General features: G+C 35.3%; 2 protein-coding genes across 31 annotated transcripts; one reads left to right on the forward strand and one right to left on the reverse strand.

Annotated features, from left to right (window-relative positions):
• The first annotated feature begins 1930 nt into the window (after positions 1–1930).
• Positions 1931–12815, forward strand: LOC116128221 (putative disease resistance protein RGA4). 30 transcript variants are annotated; one of them, XM_031413945.1, is made up of 18 exons: positions 1931–2299; positions 3050–4892; positions 5151–5228; positions 5304–5355; positions 5487–5595; positions 5682–5888; positions 6113–6659; positions 6752–6850; positions 6966–7083; positions 7226–7660; positions 7912–7960; positions 8085–8140; positions 8629–9083; positions 9250–9440; positions 9865–10045; positions 10282–10455; positions 10589–10853; positions 11143–12089. In XM_031413945.1, the coding sequence occupies exons 1-2, from the start codon at positions 2253–2255 to the stop codon at positions 4851–4853; spliced, it is 1851 nt and encodes a 616-aa protein (XP_031269805.1). In that variant the 5' UTR covers positions 1931–2252; the 3' UTR covers positions 4854–4892; positions 5151–5228; positions 5304–5355; positions 5487–5595; positions 5682–5888; positions 6113–6659; positions 6752–6850; positions 6966–7083; positions 7226–7660; positions 7912–7960; positions 8085–8140; positions 8629–9083; positions 9250–9440; positions 9865–10045; positions 10282–10455; positions 10589–10853; positions 11143–12089. The 30 variants fall into 30 exon arrangements, with proteins under 30 accessions (XP_031269805.1, XP_031269776.1, XP_031269785.1 ...); XM_031413916.1 differs by lacking the exon at positions 1931–2299 and adding an exon at positions 12155–12815 and having other exon boundaries at positions 2957–4892; positions 11143–12067; XM_031413925.1 differs by lacking the exon at positions 1931–2299 and adding an exon at positions 8270–8444 and having other exon boundaries at positions 2957–4892.
• On the reverse strand, positions 10622–11678 carry LOC116128241 (ankyrin repeat-containing protein NPR4-like). The gene is made up of 4 exons (XM_031413965.1): positions 11483–11678; positions 11316–11393; positions 11080–11207; positions 10622–10918 (listed from the first exon to the last, which is right to left on the reverse strand). The coding sequence occupies exons 1-4, from the start codon at positions 11676–11678 to the stop codon at positions 10622–10624; spliced, it is 699 nt and encodes a 232-aa protein (XP_031269825.1).
• Positions 12816–13739: the final 924 nt, after the last annotated feature.

Below are 13739 nucleotides of genomic sequence, written 5' to 3' on the forward strand. Positions count from 1 at the left end.
TTTTTTTTTTTTTTTTTTTTTTGTTGTTTTAGTTTTTTGTAAAGTATTTTTATTTTTCTAAATTCTTTAAAGTATTTTAAATTTTTTGTTATTAAATATTGTTAATTTTGGGTTAAGGGTTAGAATAATTTAGGAATAAAGAAAAATATCTTTTATTTTACTTTTCTTTAAATTTAAAAATGAGTGTTAATCAATTTTAGGGGTAAATAGTCAAGTTCAAAATATAATTAGGTAAACTCAAAACGTGTTTAGTCAAATTGGTCAACTCTCATATTTAGCAAGAAAAACTATAGCAGGGGGCTTATGTGGTAATTTTTAGGAACATTTACTCTTTTACTCTTTATCTTGTTAAAACAACTGAGAGATTTTGACAGCAGAGAGAGGAGCATAATACCAATACCTGAGGGGACTTATGGTTTTCGGCAAATCTTGGGGGGTTAAATAAAATCCCAAAATTAAAAAAACATAACTTTACTTTCACACATATGGGAAAAAAAAAAAAAAAAAAAAAAGAAACAAAAAAAAACACATTTCAAAATTAAATGCGGTTAACTTCTGCCATGTGCAATAATTTTAGGATAGTATATATATATGGCAGCATTTACTAATTATAACACAAAATTTAGAAGGCATGATTGGTAAATGTGAGCTAATGACACTTTCAAGCTTAAGTGGGCTGCTCTCTGAGGCATGATGAATGACGAAATTTCCTTTGCTTCATCTTCACCTTTAGATTAATTTCCAGGAAATTTAGATGGAAAGTGATAGAAAAACTTTCTATATACAAGATACAAAATTTTATATTCAACCATTTTTTTCATTTTTATTTATTCAATATTTACTGAATTAGCTTTTTGTATGAGATCTATATATCATTCATTTTGTGTATATTGATTTATATTTAAAAATTTAATATACAGAATTTAAATGTCTAGAAAAGACAATATAGTTATTTAATTAAGGAAAAGTAGAAATCAAGAAATAGTTGAAGATTAGAGACGGCCAGGAAAGAGAAGAGATTCCATTACAAAGCAAAAGATGCTGTTAACTACTGACATATAAATATTTTATATACTTATTATTCAAATTATTAATTGTTTAAATTAAGGTCCTAATCATGTTACTGGAAATATATATCCTATACATTGGGACAGGTATACTCGCTACCTTAAAATATGGAGATTCCTTATACAGACTGCATCTGGGTTTTTTTAAATAAATAGCTCCACTTGTGTTTTATTAAATTTAAAATACTAAATCAATGTAGGACTGTTCAAATAATGACCGTCACTGCTTGTTTGGCATGGCAGGTGTGAAGATAAGTGATGACTTATTTGTCCAAAAGCATAAAAAATTTATATAATTGTTTAAATTATGATCGCCCATGAATTGGCTAGCCAATATAATTTAAGTTGGGTTAAGGTCCTAATCATGTTATTACAAAAATATATATCCTATCCAGTAAAAGTTATGGTCGGTTAAGGTCGTATTCATGTTATTAACAATATATAATAAAATATAAGGTGGGTAATTAATATGACAAAACAATCTAACTGTCAGATTGTTTTGTCATATTACTTAACAATAACAAAAGAAATGGATAAAAGTTATAGAATAATTCATGTTTGAAAAAATTAAGCATATTTTAAGAATCATACTCAACCTCTTACATGGTATTACACGGGGACAGGTATACTTGCTGCCTTAAAATATGAAGAGTCCTTATACAGACTTCATTTGGGTTTTTAAATTTAAAATACTTGCTTATACAGGTATATTCTCAGGTTTATTTCTTATTTTCATGGCCCATAGAAATTGGAAATTAATTTAGAAATGAAATGTCACATGTGACTTCCTCCATGATGTATATATAAGTACCGAAAGGATGGCAGCATTCACTATCACAATACTTGAGCACTTGAGTAATTTCTTCTCTTTTGCAACTTATTCAATCTTATTTACCATGGCTGCAGAAGCATTTTTTTATGGCTCCTTGAAGCAGCTGGGTTCAATTGCTGCTGAAGAGATAAATAAAAAGGTGAAGCTAGTAGTGGGTGTTGAGAAAGAAGTAGAAAAAATTAAGAGTAATCTTCGATCCATTCAAGCTGTGGTCGTTGATGCAGAGCAAAAGCAAGTGAAGGATGAAGCTGTAAGAGTTTGGCTACGTAACCTCAAAGATGCATCCTACGACGTGGAAGATGTGTTGGATGAGTGGCATACTGCAATGATGAAACTGCAAATCGAGGAAGGTCATGATGATCAAAACGCTCTTGCTCTTTTTGCTGATCACCTTGCTTCGGTATGTTCCTTCTTTACCTCCTCTTGCTTTGGCGTCCGAAAAGTTGTTCTGCGTCATGACATCGCTAGCAAGATAAAAGAAATAAATGAAAATTTAGATGAAATTGCCAAACAAAAAGATAATTATTCATTCAGTCCAACTATTGAGAGACCCAGGCGAATAGATAGTACCTCTGTATTTGATGTGTCTGAAATATGTGGTAGAGATGATGAGAAGAGAACTTTAATAAGGAAGTTGTGTGATGGTAGTAGTGAAAATAACCTTCACATCATCTCAATTGTGGGGATGCCTGGAATGGGTAAAACAACTCTTGCCCAATTTGCCTACAATGATGATGAGGTGAAGAAAATTTTTACTAAAAGAATCTGGGTGTGTGTATCAGATTCTTTTGATGAATTTAGGATTGCCAAAGCTATCCTTGAAGCTTTAGAAGACTCTTCCTCTAATTTAGTAGAATTTAATTCTCTTATTGAAAAAATTCAGAAATATATCAAAAACAAGAAATTTCTCCTTGTTTTAGATGATGTGTGGAATGAAGATTACAATAAATGGGAACCATTCTATCATTGTTTGAAGAACGGTCTCCATGGAAGTAAAATTTTAATTACCACGCGTAAACAGTCTGTTGCACAAAAAATGAACTCAGATATTATCAATGTTTATAAATTGTCTGATGAGGAAAAATTGGTCGTTGTTTACAAAGCTAGCTCTTTTTGAAAGACCTTCTCATGAGTTAGAAGAAATTGGCAGGGAAATTGTAAAGAAGTGCAAAGGGTTACCTCTTGCTACAAAAACTATTGGGCGTCTTTTGCAGTGTAAGAGGACTAGAGATGAATGGCAACGTGTTTTAGATAGTGAACTCTGGGAATTCGAGGAGATAGAAAAAGGTCTTTTTTCCCCTTTGATGTTGAGTTATTACGATTTGCCATCCATAATAAGACGATGTTTTTCTTATTGTGCTATCTTTCCTAAAGATTACAATATAGATAAAGTCGATTTGATTAGATTATGGATGGCGCAAGGTTATTTAGAGTTAGAAAAACATGCAAAGTTAGAGACAATAGGTGAAGAGTGTTTTGATCACTTAGCTACACGATCTTTCTTACAAGAATTTGTAAAATATGAAGATGTTATATCGGGTTATAAGATGCATGATATAGTGCATGACTTTGCGCTATTTTTGAGTAACGGTGAATGTCTTGCTATAGAAGTCAATATTGGTGATAAGGATCCTTTTATAAACTCTTCTAACAAAAATGTTCGTCATTTAATGTTAAAAGTTAATAAAGGGGTTTCATTTCCAATGTCCATTTGTAGTGTCAAAAGTCTACGTAGTCTCCTCATGATTAGTGATGACAGAGATTATAATGCATTGTCCGGTGATGTTTTACAAAATTTATGTAAATTGACATGTTTAAGGTCATTGAAATTCCCGAAATGTAGAGTTGAAGAGATTCCAAAAGATATAAAAAAATTGATTCATTTAAGATATCTTGATTTGAGTTTACAAAATATAGTACAATTACCAGAAAGCTTGTGCGAATTATATAATTTGCATACTTTAGTCATTATTGGTTGTTTTTCTATAGTTGAATTGCCTCAAGGGATTGGGAAATTAGTAAATTTGAGGCGATTAAAAAATAATGATTGTGTTGGACTACTTTACATTCCGAAAGAGATTGAGAAATTAACTGGTCTTCAAACATTGAGCGAATTCGTTATAAGTAGTGAAGGTGATAATGACAGCAAAGCATGTAGTCTCGAAGGATTGAAATTTTTGAATAATCTTGAAGGGAGCCTTACAATAAGAGGGTTGGGATTTGTGAAAATTGCGAGTGATGGTAAAATCAACCAAGTACTTACGAATAAGGAAAACCTCACTCGTTTGACTCTGCTGTTTCATAAGTTGAAAAGGATAGACAGGAGAAGTTTCCAGTTGATAACTACTGGAGGAGGGATATCATGTGAAGATTATGAATTAGTCCTCGAAGCCTTACTACCACCTCCAAAATTAGAGGTGCTGGAGATAGAATACTACAGAGGCAACACTTTTCCCTCCACTTGGATCACGTCATTAACCAAGCTGAAGTCTTTATTTCTTCGCAACGTTTCCAATTGTGAGAATTTGCATCCATTGGGGAAACTGCCATCCCTTGAAAGATTATATATATTTTCAATGAACAATGTGAAAAAAGTGGATAATGTGTTTTGGGGAATGGAAAGTGGAACCTCTTCGTCATCTTCATCCTCTTATTTCTTCCCCAAATTGGAAAAACTTGAATTTTGGCATATGAACGAATGTGAAGAGTGGGACAACAACATTGCAAAGAAGGGAGAAGATAAGGAACATATTAAATTCATGCCTTGTCTTGCTACCTTGCGAATTGTTTCCTGCCACAAATTAAAGGCACTTCCAGACAGCCTTCTCCAGGGAATAGCACTCAAAGAATTGAACATTTTTGCGTGTAATATTCTACGTGAACGATACAAAGAGGGAACAGGAGAGGACTGGCACAAGATCTCTCACATCCCTAAAATCCAAATCGATAATTAGGTCAAACGGCAGCTGCAAACATCAACCCGCTAGCCACAGGTAATAACTTATGTATGCTCCTTGTTATTACTTCTAATCTACGAACTACATTACTTTTTTTTGTTTTTTAATCAAATTATTGTTTGGACCAACACTACAAAACTTATCTTTTCAATTTCTTCTTTAATATTCTATCACTCCATCTTATTATTATTTTTAACAAATTACTTATTGTAAATGTTAAGGTTGCCGGGTACGGTTATTTCTGCTACGAAATTTACTTAAAATGCTTTAATTAATACTCAATCAATGTAACAGGGGTAGATTCATTTCAGAGGTACAAATTTATTAGTCTTGGATCAATGCTTACAAGACAGAGGATAGCAGTAGCACAAGGTGACCAGCTCTCTGTTTCATAATAATTTTTTCCTTAATAGTCACCCCAGACTAACATCCTTAATTTTGTTGTAGGTGGAGAAAAGAAAGTACGCAGTTTGAGGCTAGTCAAAAGCAGTTACAAAAGGTGCATTTTTCCTTTGGATTGATCATGCAGCTTGATGGCTCTTTGAGGTTTGCTTATGCTTATATGGATATTAAATTACTCTTTGTTTCCTTTTTGTCCCTTTTGTCCTTTTTTTTTCTTTTTTGGTGCAGAAGCAACTTTAACATGATGTCATTAAACATTTCTTCAAGAATCAAGGTCATACAATATACCTAATTAAAGAAGTACTGGTTTTCATTTCTCTTACCTGTCTGACTTCAGGTAATAGAGTCTTTGATTTATCCATACTTCTTATCACTCCTGATTTCAGTGCTAGTAATCAGGATTTAATGCATTGTGGTCTACAGCAGAGAAGACAGAATGTGAGCAGCGGAAGAAGAGAAGAAGATTTGCAGTAATGGCTTTCACTTTATCATCTATTTGAGTTCTGGTTTAGTTTTCTCCATAAGCTTTCTATTTTATGTTAATTATATTTTTTTGGAGGTAATATACTAGGGAAGTTTGACAGTTAACCGAGAAATAATAACCTGGATTTTCAGAACAGCCAGAAGCAGGTACAAATATTGAGCTTCTTTTTACCTTTTACCTGGGTGGTGGGTGTGGGGCGGGGCGTTAAAAAGGTTATTTAAACCAACAATGATATTTCATCCACAGAGCTCTTATCATAGCTTAGGATGAAATATATAGCATAACTTTTCATAAATTATTGATTTACTTTTTAAGTGCAACTATTACTTTTTATACTTTTAACCCCAAAACAAATATTTCTCTGTCTCAGTTCAATTTTTTTGCACTACAACAGAGGAGAAGATGATTAGGCTTACAGAAGAAGTCCCAAATACATGAACATGGTTACAACAGTCCCAGCACTGAAAGCCTTTAGAACCTCACTTATCCATCTTCAACTTCTACAACGTGGCATGGTTTCCCATGTCACAGCAACGTAAGCAATAGCTATAAAGTAAAAGGCCATCCACAAGACCCTGTGAGTAATCAATGTTGTTGCTTACTGTAAAGATGTGAATGCAGAAAGATGACAAGCCATCCACAAAACAACAACAATGCATAAAGCTGTGAAAAATGCAATGTTGTTGCTTACTGTAAAGACCTTAAAAGTTGTTCTGCCAACTGTTGATAACCCTTTCAATGGCCCCTCCTGCAGGACTCAACCACAAGGGTTTGTGCCTGCGGCAACCAAAATTGCCACCATTATAATTGAGTTCCGGGCATTTTGAAGTACCTCTTTGTATATCTCATATAGCTTTTGCTTTTTCGGGAAAATTTTCGAAAGTTTTCTCTGTTCTCTTCTGTGTCTATCACTCAAGGTCCTGAATTTTTTCAGATTGCACAAATCTTTTTCTTCTGTCAAGGTAACTGGTTCTAATTGCTTATCATCTTGAATTTCTGGTTTCTTTAGGATGGAAGCTGAAGCAACTCCTCTCTTGATATTGGTTCCATGGATGATGTAGGCAAGAAACCACAAGATTTGTTGATACGCTTGTGTCGAGGCCAGGTGGTGAGCATATCCGGTTTTTGTTTCTGGATATGTTTTTTCATTAGGGTGCTGTCACAACTGTCATATTTTTCTGATAATTTTCTAGATTTGTTTGACACACTTGAGCTTGATGCAGGCACAAGTCCTGGCTGCTTGCAAAGTTGGAAGTCTAAGGGCATTTCACACTGTTGCCCATATCAACCCTTTGGAGTTTTCAAGCATCGGCAGTTGAGAATGTATTTCTGTGACCCCTGGTGAGAGAGTTGCCAATTCTTTGCTTCTTTAATTTACCAGCAGCTGCTCTTAAGGTTTTCTTAAACTGCTTGCTTTCATCATGATTTCTAGCATCACTTCTGCAAAGGGTGATGCGGAGTAAGCATTTTCATTGTATTGCAGAGTAAGGTATTGGTGAACCCTCAAGAACAATCTTGTTATCTCCAAGTATCCTCTGCTACAAGCACAGTGCAATGTATTTCTGTGTTACCTGTGTGTCCCATTGATGTGGCAACATTTAGAGCAGTTAAATCATCCTCATCTTCTTAAAATTCCATTAGCCATGTTGCTTCATCATGTGCTTCACCACATCAAGATACCCTTTCTCTGCATGCTACGAAAATGCACTTCTGTTATCATGGTTAAGCTTAATAGCTGTCCACGGATTAGTCTCCTAGAGCAGCATTCCACTTCGGCTTTCCCTTAACAATAAGCTTCATGCAATGGAGTCTCAAGCTTCTTGTTCATAGTTGCAACAATTTCAGGATGCGGCTCAATGATATCCTTTACCAATTGGTTGTGCCTGAACCTGGACGACAGCTTCAACACCGTGGTCAGGTGATAATCAGTTCTTTGTTCCAGAATTCCTTTGTTGCCTTGAACTAAATTCACAAAAGCTGCTATATCATGGTTGCAAACTGCCTCAAGAAGCCTTGAGTCTATTTCCTTTTTCTTAATTGCCTCTGCTTTCTAATGCTTCTAAACAAATTGTTTAGTTATACTTGTTTACCTCTCTCTATTCTTTATCATTTACTTATGATACTATTGGCCAATCACGCAAACTTCACATCATCTCTTGTAATTAACAGAAAACGCATCTGATGAAGCAAATGTCCAATTGATGTCTTGTTCAACTTGGTGAGCTGACATGAGATCTACATTTCTATTTCATACTAGATGTTATTGATAATAGGCATTGTACTATTCATTTTTTTTCAATTTATAGACAATGTTGCTAAAAAGAACTTGTGTTTAATGAAAGGAAACTGAAAGATTTGCTGATAAGCTTGTGTGGAGGCTCTTGATCCTAAGAAGAAGGTGTGTTGCTTCTTTCCCTCTCTTTGCTTTTGCTTCAAGGAAGTTGTTTTACATAATGACATTGTGGTTAAGATAGAAGAAACAAATAAAAATTAGATGTTATTGCCAAAGAAAAAGGTGATTATACAGATAGTGGCATATTGCCAGACAACCTTCACCGGAGGACAACACTCAAGGAATTAGAGATAACTGAATCTCCTATTCAAGAATAACAGTACAATAAGGAAATTGGACTGGCGTGGCCCAAAATCTCTCACATCCCTAACATCCAAATTGATTTTATATGTCAACGCACAAGCCACAGGTAGTATTTATGTATGCTCTTTGTTATTATTTCTAATCTCTAAGAACTACATAACATTTTTAATCTAATTATTAATTATATGTAAGTTTGCTGATACTGCCACAAAGTTTGAATATGTATCTGATATGTTGGCACCTGAAATAAGAAATCATGTCATTTTTAATTCTTGAATTATTAATTACAGGGGTAGATTCATTTCAGAGGCGGCACAGATTTGTTATTCCAAGTGCTTTGACTGTTTTGTGGCTCACAAGCAAGAGGATAGCACAATGTAAAAATAGATTCAGACTAGACTAAAGCAGTAATTAAAAAAAAAAAAATCCATAATTTGGGTATTCTTTATGAGGGATCAATCATGTAGGTAGCTTCTTCATTTGCTCGAAATTCACTATATAAAATCCTTTGATTACTCATTGAGGTGTGTTAATGCTTATATTGATATTAAAATACTTTTTGTTCTTTGTTAAGGAAAGTTGGTGTACATATTTTTGTTTTGGTGCATGTGAAGGATCAAGGAAATACACTATACCAGATGAAATAATTGCTCATTCTACGCGTGTCTTACCTATCTAAGTTCTCCACATTACGGAATGAGAAGGATGGGAAGCAAAAGAAGAATTACAATCATGTTACTACAAGGTAAGTTCATTTCTTTGGGCGTCTTCTCCAAGGGACAACACTGGAACCATGCAGCTAACATATTGGACCATGGCATTTTATATAGTCTTTGATTTACTATCCATACTTTTTACCATTCCAAATTTTAATGCTATTGGTCATGCATTTATGCTTTGTGGTCTACAAGAGATAAAACAGAAAGAGTGTGAGCAGCTGAAGAAGAGAGGAACCACCTGCAAAGTCCTTTCTCCATCCGCAAGCAAAGTCCTGTCGAGCCTCCTTGGAAAGGTCACGGAGAATTCAAGGAAGGCAATGGTGCAAATTCCAAGCCCTCGCAAAGGAGCTTTCATTGAGCAGTTATTCAATCAAAATATTGGAGTGAGTTGATCTTTCTTTCCTCGTAATTTGGAGAAAGGGATTCAAACTAAGTTTAACATTTTGCTCCGGGTTTATTTCTATTCACTTAAACTTTTTCAATATTTGTTAAATCACTGCCTGTAGCTAAATTCTAGGCAATATTGAAGAACTGAAGAATATAATTCTGAAAGGTTTTTCCTCGTAAATATTGGCATAGCAGTTAGCAGAACTATTTAATTTGTTTGACACACGATTTTCGGCCTTCTCCAAATGAAAAGAAAAGAAAGACTTGACATTATTCTTTGTGGATTTAAAATCTTTCAATATGCATGATATCCTAATGAGGTGGAACTGTCAACATCTGAGATGGTGGATTCTGAATAGATTGCTCTTGCAGCATTAGTTCTGTCATGTTGTGACTGAGCTTTACCTTGAATGGTTGCAGTTGCTCTCCTCCTCTGACCTCTCTCTTCCCTCCACTTCAACTTCCTCAACCAATGTCTTGTCAGCACAAGTCCCAGATACATGAACACAGTTCCTACAGTCCCAACAATGATAGCCAGTAGAACCTCAAACATCCACCCTGATTCTATACAATGTGGCATGGTCACCGTTGTTGCAGCAATGTAAGCAATAGCCATGAATGACACAGCCACCACTTGACCTTGTTAGTACTCACCAACAAGGTCAAGTGGTGGCTGTAACTGTGGCAATCAAAATTGCCACCACTATAATTGTGTTCCTGGCATTTTGTACGGCCTCTCTGTATATCCCATATTGCTTTTTGCTTTTTATTGCGACTTTTAGAAAGCTGGTTCAATTCTCTCCTGTGTTTATCACTCACGGTCTTGATTTCTTTCAGATCACACAAATCCTTGGCTTCTGTTAAAGACACTGGTTCTAGTGGCTTTTCATCTTGAATTCTGGTTTCTCAAAGGATGGAACCTCGAGTAAATCCTTTGTTGACATTAGTTCCATATTTGGTGTGGGCAAGAAACCACAAGATTTGCTAATGCACTTGTGTCGAGGCTGGGTGGTGAGCATATCCAGTTTTTTCTTCTAGATCTGTAGTTTTATTTGGCTACTGTCATGACTTCTATATTTTTCTTTTATTTCACACTTACCTGAATCCTTCCAAGATTCTGCTGACACGCTTGAGCTTGGTGTAGGCACAACCTCTGGCTGGTAGCCGAGTCCGAAGTCTAAGGGCAGCTCACAACTTTGCGTATATCAATCAGATATTGAAGAAGGCTCCTGCTTTTTGTCTCAAGTATATCTTTGGAATTTTCAAGTGTCTGCTGTTGTGAATTAGTTTCTTGTGCCCCTGCTAAGAGAGGCAACAACTCTGTACTTTTATCAGCAGCTGCCTCTACGGCTTTCTTTAACTGCTTGCTTTCTGCATTACCTGGAGACAGTTCAAGAATTTCAAGTACCGTATGTCCTTTATTATTGCAGCAGTTTATAATCTCTTTTGTTGTATTCACAATGTACATGGCTAACTGAAATCATTTCAAAATAAAGACATCATGTTATCAATTAAAATCAATTAGAATGCAAAATGTTTTGTTCTTTATCTGAAATCCTGAAACATTTCCACTTAAATACTTGATAGTTTCCTCTAGAGATGATCAGATGATGTGAAGAAATTTGCCAGACGTACAAGTGCATCATTTTGGTTGAATTTTACAGCAAGATGACACATTGTTTCTCCCTCTTTTGTCAGGTACTGGAAGGAAGTGGGAGAACTTAACATGAATTCTTCAAGGATTGGAACTTTGCCATGTATGGCTGCCAAGTGCAATGGGGTATAACCTTTGTCATTTTATTGCAGAGCAAGGTCTTGGTCAAGCCTCAAAAAAAATCTTGTTATCTCCAAGTATCCTCTGCTACAAGCACAGTGCAACGGAGAATATCCATTCTTGTTGCTCTTTCGAGCAAAATTTGGCCGCACCTCCAATATGTTCTGAACAGTGTCTGCTCCACAACGCACTTGAATGAGTTCAGAAAAACAAGTTGATCAGCTCCAACTTTTGTTCCAAAGTAAAAATGAATACAGTTATTACCTGTGTGCCCCATTGCTGGGGCAACATGTAGAGCATTTAGATCAATCCCATCTTCTTCAAAGTCCATCAGCCAAGACTGATTCATCATGAGCTTCACCACATCAAGATGCCCCTGTCTACAAGCTATGAAAAATGCACTTTCATTTTCATAGTTAAGCATAGTAGCTATCCACGGCTTAGTCTCCAGGAGCAGCATTAACGCATCTGCTCTACCTTGTCGACAAGCTTCTTGTTCACAGTTTCAACAATTTCAGGATGCAACTCAATGATGTCCTTCACCAATTCGAAGTGCCTGAACCTTGAGGCAAGGTGCAACACGGTGCTCAAGTGATAATCAGTTCTCTGTTCCAGAATTCCTTCATTGTCTTGAACTAAATTGTCGAAGGCACCTCTGTAATTGTTGGCAATTGCCTCAAAAAGCCTTGAATCCATTTCCTTTTCTTAACTGTCTTGCGTGAAGTAATGCTGAAGAAGTTATTACATATATATACTATTGCTATCAATCCGTTGATGAGCTGTAATCCTGCAACACTTGATTGACTCTACTTTATGGTCAACTTTCTATATTCCTCAAATAATATGCGTGTACGAAAGTATCCTTATGATATTTCATGTTATTAATTAGGTTCTTTCCAGGAACTCTTCTTCTTCACACATTCATAATTCTTGCAGGCTTCAAGTTTCCTGTTAGCAAATAAAGCTCCAGCTATTGGAAAGAAGTTGAAGCTATAACAGCTATAGAAAGAAAAACAGGTGCTATCCATCTTCTGAAATGGTAGCTAGGCTCGTTAGGGAAGACAGGCTTTTGACGGTGGGAAGTGAACAAGACAATCTTGGAATGGCATACAGTTAGGCATGAATTGTTTATGAGCTGTTTTTGAAGATCCTTTTATCATCCAGATTTGAGAAGGATCTTTTACAGTCAAAACTGCAATAGTATATACCTTTCTTTTTTCACTTCTTGCTTTGAAAATGAATGGTTTTATAAGAACCATAAATGAAAAGAGAAACCTTAAGAGAAGTCTACAAAGAAAGATGCCATTGGCAATTCGAGATTCCATTTTTATTCGAAGTGGATGACAATATTCTACCAAAACCTATTTATGCGTTTTTGTTTGTTGCTTTAATTTGTAGTTAAACTGGAGATAATAGAAGAGAAACTTTTGAACTTTTATGTTCTTTTGGTTTGATAGTGAGACAAAACTCCTTTTAACTAACTCAACTTGCTGTGTTAGTCTAATGGGATTTTACTTCTCTTGTGATAGAGTGGAATATTGGAATGTGTTTGGTTGCTGCGAAAATATGGGGAAAAAATGTGTTTGGTTTTCGTTTTGAAGGGTTAAAATGTTTTTAATTTCAACATGGGAGATTTTGATAAACGATTTCTGTGACAATGTTTTTTATTTTGAGCTCAATTAGAATTTATATGGCTTATAGTTTATGAATGCTTTGGATTGTGACATTGTTGTAAAAGATTGTTTACTTTCTTTTCGATTGTTGAGTTACAGGTTCTTGAAAGAAAATGGCATCATCTTTTACTACAACATCCTTTGTTGCATCCCTTATGAGTTGTGTCACGCCCCCTCCCGCCTATTCTCTATCTTGTCATATCTGGTTGCTCTGAGGGACTCAAGATCCCAAGAGGAGGGTGAATTTTTTTAAAACAGTTTACAAAACTTTAATGACAAAAGTGCAACTAGAAATATAATTCTGAAAGTGTCAGCATTAGAAATCAGTTTACAAAAACATTGCATCAGAGTGCTGCTAAATGTACAAATATCATGCCGATGAATATGCATTTGTAGGCCAACCATGTGTAACATGCGCCTCATGTACCCTGTATGCAAACCTGTGGAAAAAACATAAAACAGTAAGCTAGAAACCTAGTGAATAAGTAAATATTGTTTACGAAAATAGCTTTATCATTAAAACTTGCATGTGAAAAGTCTGTTTGCTTGTCATACAACACCATAAATGCTCATGTAATGATGGAACAGTAACCCAATATAATTTTGGATACCGTCAAACCTTAAATCGTACCAACTCATGTCAAACATAATAATCCACATCCTCGTACCAGATTTTTAAATACCATGGGTCGCCATATCAAATTTACCTAAACCGATACACCCATCATCAAAATTGAGTATACAATCATCTCAACTTGTGCCAGACACAATAATCCAAACCCTTGTACCAGATTTTCGAATACCATTGGTTGCCATTTCAAATTCGCCTTTTTAATTCAATGAACCCC

This window comes from Pistacia vera, unplaced genomic scaffold (assembly GCF_008641045.1).
Source record: "Pistacia vera cultivar Batoury unplaced genomic scaffold, PisVer_v2 Contig198, whole genome shotgun sequence".
Lineage (NCBI taxonomy): Eukaryota > Viridiplantae > Streptophyta > Magnoliopsida > Sapindales > Anacardiaceae > Pistacia > Pistacia vera.